At 41.6% G+C, this 9,752-nt stretch overlaps 3 protein-coding genes across 3 annotated transcripts; 2 read left to right on the forward strand and 1 right to left on the reverse strand.

The window, feature by feature from the left end:
* The first annotated feature begins 1,722 nt into the window (after positions 1-1,722).
* Positions 1,723-3,460, forward strand: LOC119550915 (histidine-rich glycoprotein). Its single transcript, XM_037859907.1, has 3 exons — positions 1,723-1,841; positions 2,564-2,625; positions 3,077-3,460. The coding sequence occupies exons 1-3, from the start codon at positions 1,821-1,823 to the stop codon at positions 3,330-3,332; spliced, it is 339 nt and encodes a 112-aa protein (XP_037715835.1). The 5' UTR covers positions 1,723-1,820; the 3' UTR covers positions 3,333-3,460.
* Positions 3,461-3,723: 263 nt separating this feature from the next.
* On the forward strand, positions 3,724-4,487 carry LOC119551481. The gene is made up of 4 exons (XM_037860844.1): positions 3,724-3,955; positions 4,010-4,098; positions 4,155-4,287; positions 4,348-4,487. The coding sequence occupies exons 1-4, from the start codon at positions 3,832-3,834 to the stop codon at positions 4,416-4,418; spliced, it is 417 nt and encodes a 138-aa protein (XP_037716772.1). The 5' UTR covers positions 3,724-3,831; the 3' UTR covers positions 4,419-4,487.
* A 1,381-nt stretch (positions 4,488-5,868) lies between these two features.
* On the reverse strand, positions 5,869-7,061 carry LOC119550883 (circumsporozoite protein). The gene is made up of 2 exons (XM_037859870.1): positions 6,905-7,061; positions 5,869-6,476 (listed from the first exon to the last, which is right to left on the reverse strand). The coding sequence occupies exons 1-2, from the start codon at positions 6,917-6,919 to the stop codon at positions 5,997-5,999; spliced, it is 495 nt and encodes a 164-aa protein (XP_037715798.1). The 5' UTR covers positions 6,920-7,061; the 3' UTR covers positions 5,869-5,996.
* Positions 7,062-9,752: the final 2,691 nt, after the last annotated feature.

Genomic DNA, 9,752 nt, shown 5'->3' on the forward strand with positions numbered 1-9,752 from the left:
GAAGTATTTGCATGTGCAGATCTCGGGACCCCGATCCCAAGCGATTCGCGAACGCGTTCGCAGAAAGCGAAAGTAATCATCCACCGCTGCGGCCACCGGGTGGATTATTGTTTTGGTTTTGCCCACGGGCACGCATGGTTAAAAGGGGCGCGGGTTGTTCGGGGGGGCGTGGCATGGAAGCCATGGCATATTTATCGCACAGACAAATATCCATTATGCAATTTGGCATGTCTAAAACGAGCAATTTGCCGCAAATGCAATAATATCCCGCCAAAGGGGGTGGGGTAAGCCGGTGGCTTGGTGGTTCGGCGCATCGGTGGTTCGGTGGGGCAGGATGGCAGTGGTGCGCCCTCAAACGCAGCCAAAACACACTGGCCTACATATACACATATAACCCCAGAGAGTGGAAAAGAAAATAAAATGGTAATAGTTTAACCCACTTTGGCCAACTAACTAGTTGGTTGCTTAAGCATTAGGTATATTTTCGGAACCTAAAATTAAATTTCATAAAGAATGCATAATATACTTTTAAATGAGTCAGGAGGCCTAATCAAAACGCGGTAAACATAAGATCTTATAGGACCCTTTTTTAGAAAAATAAATTTAGTGAAAAAATACTCTTAAAACCACAAAATTAAAATAATAAAATTGCTTGCAAACTAGTTAGACAATATTATTATATAGTGTGCCATTTTATAGTGATGGTATTTATTAAATTTAAATCATTTAAGGAGACCTCCCCGTTCAGCCTTAAATGGGTTAAAGAAACCCGCACATTAAAGCTCTTGACAGTTGATTTAACACACAGCAGCAACATGCAACAACTAGTTGCAACAGCAGCTGGCGTGGCTAGCGTTATGTCAGGGGCATTAAAGAATGGGCAAAAAAGATACAATATCAAAATCGAATTTCTGTAAAATCGTGTGATGCATTGCCTGATTAGCGCCACCACTGTTACTGTTAAGTAATTGCCCGAAATGCGTTTTATTGCAAATTTACGGCGTACGTGTTTCGTGTTTCATGTGTCGTGATGTGCTTGGGTACATCCAAGAGTTGACTCCTGTAATTCCAACGCTGGCCCATATTAATTGACACCACCGGCGACGGTTACCACAAAAATGGGGAAAAAATCCTCAAGGTCGTTCGCGGCAGATGGCTTCAGGCCGATATGGAAGGGCCAAAAATTTGGATTAGCGTGACAACTTTGTTTTTTGTCTCCGCTCTCACGTTCACTTTTTGTGGCGGTCTGCAGAAGGCCGCTAAGTGATCCATTCAGTGACGATATATGTGCTACTTGGTCATTCACTTGGAATGATTTTACCCCCACTCCCCGCTGTTTTGCGATTATGATTATGAAATGAATGTAATTTGCCTCGTATTACACAAAGCCCCAGCAAGTCAAAGTTCGATCGTCTGTCTTTGTGGACAACTGAAGCATGGACCGCTCTTAACCCGCCCCTCCCCACCGTCCGATGGCTCTTAACCCCTCGTAAACAGAAGTCGCCAACAGGTAATACCTACATGCTAACATGTGGCCAACAGTCGGTCGTCCACTGTTATGGTTATTGTCGCTCTGCTGTTGATGTTGCTGTTGCCGCCGATGTTGCTGCTGTTGTTGCTGCTGTTGTTGCTGCTGTTGCTGCCGCTGCTGCACCAACGTCACGTCTTTCATGTGCAGCGCAGTCGGCTCTTGGCAACAACAAAACCGCTGTTGGCGCCGGGTATAAAACGGATGAGTCGCAGCCTGTGGTTATCAGTCACCACCTGACAGTGCTCCGGTTATCGTATCGCCTTTCGCAGAAAAGTTCAGCCAACCAACAATGTCCGCCCTGAAAGCATTCGTAAGTGCGCCAAGGATATCGGTTCAACAGTGTTCAGCGAGAGCCAAAAAAGGATTAAACTCAAGTGGACTATAGTGCAAAAATAAAACACCTATCAAATCCAAATATACTGGAAATATAAAATCGCAAATTCAAAATGAACAAAATCTACAACTTTAAATTCTCAAATTATTGCCATTTTCAAGGATTAGAAAGTTTTTGTTTCTGGCAATATTTTTTAAAGAAGTCCCGTCATTTTACTAAAGTTCTTTTAAGGGGTGTCACCCCATTCGTAGGACATTTATATTGATGCTTACGTACATTTCCCCCGAATACATTTCTCGAACACTCCTGATATTAAATCTAACAAAATAATATCAAAATATTTTATTTATAAGTGGTTTTTACTATTTAATCTGCCAATTTCCTTTTGAACTAAGTGCATATCGTCCACAATTTGTTTCCGTTTAATTTGTCCAATATTGCTAATTTAATTATTCATTTACCCGATGCCGAGAAAAAGGATTTTCTTTGCGAATAGCTATAAATGATAGTTTGCAACTGTGTGGTCTCAATGTTTTTATTTGATAAATACCAGGAAAATAGATCATGCAGCTTTTAAATAAATATCAGGAGCAGCTATCTAGCTTGCGCCAAATTAAGATTAACTGTACTGATTATTTTCAATTTGAACTATTTTTCACTCCTAACTCGGGCCTAAACACTTCCTTATCCCCTTTCAGATCTTCGTCGCCCTCTTCGCCGTGGCCTACTGCGCCCCCAGTCCCGGCTTCTTTGGCAAACAGTAAGTATCTCCGGTCGATCTGCATCTGCACCTGAACTGATCCATAAATAACCCGAGCGAATCGATAAAAATACCCATTTCCCGCTTTATGCCAGACTAACGAGCGGTCGCATGGGTTTTTAAACGCTGCGACTGGGCTGTGGGTATATAAAATATGTGTCCGATTGCGATCGAATTGAGCAATCAAAACGCTTGTAGCACTTAGAGCCCCGCTCCAATCGCAGTCTTTGCATCATGCACATGGCTACCATTGAACTTAGCCGATCTTGGCTCGGGGCTTAGGAATTTCACAGGCTGCGACTGGCATTTAATTCACTGTAATGCGCGCATAATTGTGCGAACTAATTGCCAATTCCAATTGGCTGCCAAGACGCCGAGTTCAAGCAACTTATTAGCTAATAAGCGATGGGTATATGCTGCCAATCTGACCGATTTCACTTTCGATCCGCAGCGAGCACCACACGATCCACGTGCCGTACAAGGTGCACACGGTGCACCACCACCACGTCCAGAAGGTCCATGTGCCGGTGGTGAAGCACGTGCCGGTGCCCATCTACAAGGAGGTTCCCGTGCACCACGTCCACCACGAGGAGGTCCCGGTGCCAGTGCACCACGTCCACCACGAGGAGGTGCCCGTCCACCACGTCTTCGATGACCACCACGACCACCACGGCTGGAGCTCCCACCACGGACACGGCTGGCTGTAAGCCCCCAGCTGGTCTGCTTGTCTGTCATCCCACCCACTCAGCCAGTCCAATAAAAGCAGCCTGTAAATACTGTACAATGCCTAAGATAATGACTGTAAATAAAATCACATTTCGACTGTACTCAGAAATATCTATGTGTGTTTATTGTTGGGTTCGTAAGCATTCCACAAGGAGGGGATAAAAATCGTTTATGATAAAAAACATTTTTATTATTGTACTGTCAAATAAATATCATTCCATGCGATCACTAGGACAATTTTGGTTTGATATTGATCCAAAAATATCAACATATTTTTGCTATTTATAAATGCACCTATATGATTTTTAAATTTCTTGAATGGATGTTATAACTTATAAGAACTTAAGGTATTGCGTAGTTTTGTATTTAACGTCAGAACTAACACATCTGCCTCTCCAACAATATAAAACCCACACACCGGATCGATAATATTATCCCACTAAAAACGCAGAGCCTTAAAACTCTATAGAAACCGGCAATATGATCTACCTACAGAGCTGCTGCTGCTGTGTGGATCTGCGCATCGGTACCATTGTGATTGGAATTCTGCATATTATAGCGGATATTCTTGGAGGTACTTTTATTGCCCTATTTGGGGAGTCTGGTAAGTGACATTTTAAGGATTTTAGAGGCGAGATTTAACCTGGTTATCCCCCAGGCATTCCCGATTTGGGCCATACTCTGTTCATTATATTCATGATGCTGCACATACTGAGCTGCGTATTCCTGATCATCGGCTGCTTTCGGGTGAGATTCCATCCATTCTATTTAATTTCCCTCTTAAGTTATATTATTTCTTGTAGCTAAAAAGCAGCTGGATGCTTTTTTATATAATAATGACTATGATCAAAATTCTTGCCATGATTATACTGATAATATCCGACGTTATACTCGTCATTTGGTACCCGGTGTTGATCACATATGCCCTAATGTTCTGTGAGTAGCTCTGATCCTATAAAATTTCCAGATAATTTCAACAATCATTAAAACTTTCAGTTTTATGCCTTTATTTCTGGCTGGTGGCCTACTCCTTTTACGCCGCCCTTGGGGGAGCGCTGTTTATCTAATCTCTCTGATGCCAAGTATTGTATTAAATTTTACGGTGCGAGTAACAATAAAATCTTCGGCTTTTTAACAATCTATCGACTTTTTTAATCAGATGTTCGGGACTGAATCCACAGATCTCGAGTTCACCAAGTGCTAGCAAATATTGCCAATACAATATTTACATGTTTTATTTTTGCCATAGATTTTGTGGTTCAAAGAGCAATAAAAACCATTCCATTTATTATTATTAACAGAGACATTCAATATGAATTATTTTTCTGAAAGTCAACTTGGCAACGGCTTATTTATTTTCTTACAATCGATTATCTGTTGAACACAACTTTGTTTTTAATAGATTTCAAGACTACAAATTTCAAACAAAAACAATTATTTCAAATTTACACATGCACATTAAAGTACTTTCATGAATGGCATATTTTCCCAGGTAGTCAAAGAAAATAATTATTACCTGCCAAAAAATGGGGCAATGATATATTGATTATAAACATAACGAAATTTCGATTGCACGCACATTTTAGGTGAATTGGTCGGGAGTGTGATAGTTTCGATTGGATCATTGCTCCATTAGTTAATTCCATTGCAAGACTGTAATTTGCAGTTGCACTTGACCTTGGGTTTGCCTCCCGAAGGCGGCAATTAAGCCGAAGTTTTGCAAGAACGACTTTCACAAAGCACTCACTCGACCAGCTCCGACTGAGGTCGACTGCCAGTCCGCTCCGCTCCCTTCTGATCTGGACCGATCCGATCCGGTCCGGTCACTCCGCTCCTGGCCCACGTAATGCTGTAATTCAGGGGCGTGGCAGGGCACATTCTCGGGGCATGAGAGCGACAGTTCCTAGTTCAACACGCTTAAAACTGGTCCTAGGAAATTTTTAATTAAATTATATATGGAAATTTGGTTTTTATTTTATTTAAGGATTTTCTTTAATATTTAAAAATGTAAATAGGAACTGGAATATGTTTGAATATCTAATAACAAAATATTTTGAAATAGTTTGTTTAAATGCTAATTTATATTATATTTTTATTAAAATTTATATGTTTTCCTTGAAATTTAAAATTCTATAGTTATATTTTTTCTTTACCCCTATTATATTCACTTTCTACAATGTTGCAACTCCCATTCCTTATAGATTTATTTTTACCTTTAAGAAATGTAACTTCTTGGTATTTTTTATATCAAAGGAGTTTCTGAATTTTAAAGATAGTATTTATTGTAACTTTATTATTGTAACATAGCAGCTTACAAAATTTTTTTTAATATTTTACTATACAAATAATATTAAACAGATCAATGTCTATAAAATAGATCAACATTTACATTCCTTAGCTCAGATGGAAAAGTAAAGTGTAGTTTTAGATCCTTTTAAAAAAGCATCGTTTCCATTCCTTAGCTGTTAGAAGATTAGACTCCCTTTTAATACATTCCCACCCATTTAAAGTCGAATATCTTTTACCAACATTTTGCATTTATTTCGGCGCCAACAACAAAGAATTTCAGATTAATGTCCACTAATTGAGAACTGGGGAAAGGCGAAGCGTTAGAGGAAGTTGCGGGTAGCCGCAAGAGAAGCGCTTTAGTTGCAGTAGGGGAAGTTGGGGCACTGGTGCGGCGAGACTCCGGCGGGGTAGAGACGCTCCGTCCAGCCGGGCAGCGGAGGAGCAGCCACGGGGGCGCCGCCGTGTCCGGCGTTCACGTCGCAGTACGGGTAGTTGGGGCAGGTCTGCGGGTTGATGCCAGCCGGATACTTATCGCCACCGGCGGAGGGAGCAGGAGCAGCGTTCCACGAGGGTTGTGGCTGCCACTGGGGCTGGGGCTGGGGGTTCCACTGTTGCTGCGGCTGCTGCCACTGTTGCTGCGGCTGGGCGTTCCACTGTGGCTGCGGCTGCTGCCACTGCGGCTGCGGGGCACCCCACTGTGGTTGGGGATTGTGCAGACGCGCGTTATCACAGATGGGGAAGTTGGGGCAGTCCTGGGGATTGACGCCAGCCGGATACTGGGCAGCAGGTTGGTGCTGCGGCTTGGCCACCGCCAGAGCCACAAAGGTAGCGAAAAGCTGGAAGGAAAAGGTAAACAAGTTTTTAGAATACTAGTATAAACAAGACTAATTTTCTAATTCTCTACTGTGTGGGTAGTCCTAATATTATTTTTTAATTTATCCGATTGTAATGATTTATTCAAAAGGTTAACATTTATAAATGGCTTATAAACAAAAAATATATGATCAGTAAAGATATATTTGGAGTTTGTTGTAATATTTCCAAAAATCAAATAATGAATTGATATGAATTATGTAGATAGGATATTGTTCTCCTAATATATGGAAAGGTATTTAAATTTAAAATTAAATTTGAAAATGAATAGGATTAGAAATTTCCAGAAGTTCAAAAATGTATACCCATAGTTGTTATGTACACTTTGCGATAGAGGAATCTATTTTAAGACGCTAGTCCCGATCAGAGCCTGGCTTTAAAGGGCACTTACCAGCTTGAAGAACATGTTGGCTGTGCTGAGTGGGTGGGTGGTGCTGGAGTTGGTTCTGGAGTCGGGGTAAAGGTAATCCTTGGCCAAATTGGACTATGAAGTCGTAGCTCAAACTTCCAATTGGGTTCCTGGTCAGCGCTGCACTGCTGCTGCCGAGCCCGGCCATCAAGCTTATATAGCTGATGCTGGCTAGAACCGACTCTTGGCCGGGTCTCAATCTCAGCCAGAGTCTCTCGGCCAGACTCGGTTTCACTTTCATTGCTATTGCCGCTGTGATTGTTGCTTTTGCTTTTGTTGCTGCTGCTGCCGCCGCTGCTGCAGTGCTTTACTTTGCTTTACTTTTGCTTTTGTTTTTGTAGTTGACTGATCTCGCGCATATTTTACTTGATTGGCCCAACAGATTATTATGAGTCTTTGTTGTGGAGCGCGGACAAATAAATCGAACGGGGCCGACGGACAGGCACATAGGTGTACACTGCACATATATACGGGTGGGTAATATGCTTAAACACCCAACTATGCAAACACACACGAGTGTGCACTTATATCGAGTTACCGACATGCCGTCATTAGCAATGAACTAAGCCCCCAACTTGCATTTGGGCCAAAAAAAGAAATCTCCGGGCTGGTTTGTATATTGTGTGTTCGCGTATTTTTGACAAAGCCGCGTTGGCGTTTGGCCAATTTTCGATCCGCATTCGCCAGCCCAGCTAGCTGGGGGATCAGCAGTTCGTGAATCACTTTACTCCGATTCGGATTTGGATTTGGATTCGGATCGTGTAAGAGGCACAGGTCGCCATCGGTTCTGCCATTGGTTCCACCATCGCCTTGGCATGCCACTGCCACATGTCGCCCGGTCTGCCCGGAAGGCAGCGGTGGTCCGAGTCATTGCAAACGGGTTTCGGTGCAGCGAACTTGCACTAGATCTCAATGCACAGCATTCGAGCGGCGGCGGCGGCCCGAGGTTCACTTCTAGGTGTTAGGGCTGGGCGATATGTATCTGCAGTTCTATTATTTTTTAGCATTCGTTAACACCACATACTAAGGTGGTCAGTATCAACATTACTAGCAACCCAAATATTTAAATACTTATCATAAGAACAACTATCATAGTTACAATTTTAGTATAATGAATCTTTGAGCACATTCTAATAATTACAATAAATATATACAATTTTCATGTTTGAACAATTTAAAAAATCTTTAATATACATACTAATATTACAATTAATCTTTCGTAACTAAACAATCCAAATATAAAAGTTTGACTATAATTAAATACATGATTTTTAAGATTTGTCAAGGCTAAGCTTTAAATAACAATGTGGCTGACATAATATCTTACATTGATTAATATCCTATAAGTACTATACTATACTATTCTAAGTATTCCAACCCTAGTTTTAGATTTTTCCGTTGCAGTTCTATTTCCGATAACCCGTTATAGGTTGACGGCCGTTCACTCATTCGCACCACGCAGTGCCAGTGAAACCGAACTCGGGACCGCCTTACGCACCAACGATCGACGACTTCCTGGGCCGCCAGGCTGAGTTGGGAAATTCAATTACGTGGAAAAGAGCGAAAATCGCACTGCCACACAAATTATGAGCTAATCAGGCAGCGCCCAGTACCCGCGGGTCGGCACACGACGATCGGGCTCACATGGCTACATATATGAACATGTTATATTGGGGGACAGACGTGCCCAATTGTTGGCAACGGTGTAACAGATTTAGTTTAATTCTTATAATTTGTGTTTGCCGCCAGCCATTGGCAGGAATTTGCGCGGGCGCGGCACCGTCCAATCCACACAGTCTAATCCCTGCCCGCCGCTCCACCGCGATCACTGCTGTACAGAGCAAAACAAGACCACGTCAGTTTTACAAACATTCAATGTTCAATAGGATTATACAATGTTTACAATCAAATAATTTAAATACTATCATTACAATTCAAACAGATACAAACACTAAACAGTTTGGGAATTTGAAGCTCTGATAAGGGTAAAACCTGTTTTTTATTTTTTTTTTTAATAAATCTCAAAAAAGAGAAATAACATTTTGAGATTCATTTTACAAACAAGGATTTGTATACTTTATACAAATTTTGCTATTTATCCTGGGCTAAAATTTGAAATTTGTGAATGATGATCAAATATTTTACAAATTTTCAGGATTGTCTGATACAAATTTCAATATAAATCTATCAGGACTAATACATAATCTTTTAGAGATGAGTACTTAATTCTATGCTTCAAATCAGAAAATCAATATCGTTTTACAGAAATTGGCTGTTCGTCGTATCGATTATTTATAAGAAATTAATCTTTTTGTTTATAAAATATTGCCTGCTGAATTAACAGTGATTTAATGCCCAAATTTGGTGATTTTTTCGTGTGTAGGTGGGCGCTGGTGGTGCTGGTGTTGGCCGGCTAATGCGTTATGTTACGTTGCTGCACCGCCAGATTGCCAGGCAGCCAGCCAGCCGATCGATCTCGTTAGCCTTGATCAATGGCCCGGAAAAACAGAATAAAGCTAAATAAAAGCCAGCGAAATTGAAATTGTTGACCGTTCGCATAATGCAGTGCTAGTCTGGAGTCCATAGTCGCATGTGTGTGTTCTCGCGCTTGTAAGTAAGTATCGCTGCTGGCCAAGTGATATCGCCAGCGTTGTCGGGTTTGCCTTTTTTGTCACACGCCGCGGCGTGCTTTAAATTATTATGCCATTAGTTGTCGCCTTATTTTGTCTAGATTTTAATTATCAATTTCCTCCTATGCTGACAGTTGTGGGAGTGCTGCCGCCCACACCTCGGGCGACTAGGTGGCTGACCCAAAGAAAGTGCGGGCTAC

Source organism: Drosophila subpulchrella, chromosome 2R (assembly GCF_014743375.2).
Source record: "Drosophila subpulchrella strain 33 F10 #4 breed RU33 chromosome 2R, RU_Dsub_v1.1 Primary Assembly, whole genome shotgun sequence".
NCBI lineage: Eukaryota > Metazoa > Arthropoda > Insecta > Diptera > Drosophilidae > Drosophila > Drosophila subpulchrella.

Bases quoted from the DNA above. Each gene is read 5' to 3' on its own strand.
- LOC119551481 (XM_037860844.1), top strand. From the start codon at position 3,832: ATGATCTACCTACAGAGCTGCTGCTGCTGTGTGGATCTGCGCATCGGT. The intron at 3,956-4,009 runs GTAAGTGACATT...GTTATCCCCCAG, and splicing joins TGCCCTATTTGGGGAGTCTG to GCATTCCCGATTTGGGCCAT. The intron at 4,099-4,154 runs GTGAGATTCCAT...TATTTCTTGTAG, and splicing joins TGATCATCGGCTGCTTTCGG to CTAAAAAGCAGCTGGATGCT.
- LOC119550915 (XM_037859907.1), top strand. From the start codon at position 1,821: ATGTCCGCCCTGAAAGCATTC. The intron at 1,842-2,563 runs GTAAGTGCGCCA...ATCCCCTTTCAG, and splicing joins TGTCCGCCCTGAAAGCATTC to ATCTTCGTCGCCCTCTTCGC. The intron at 2,626-3,076 runs GTAAGTATCTCC...TTCGATCCGCAG, and splicing joins CCCGGCTTCTTTGGCAAACA to CGAGCACCACACGATCCACG.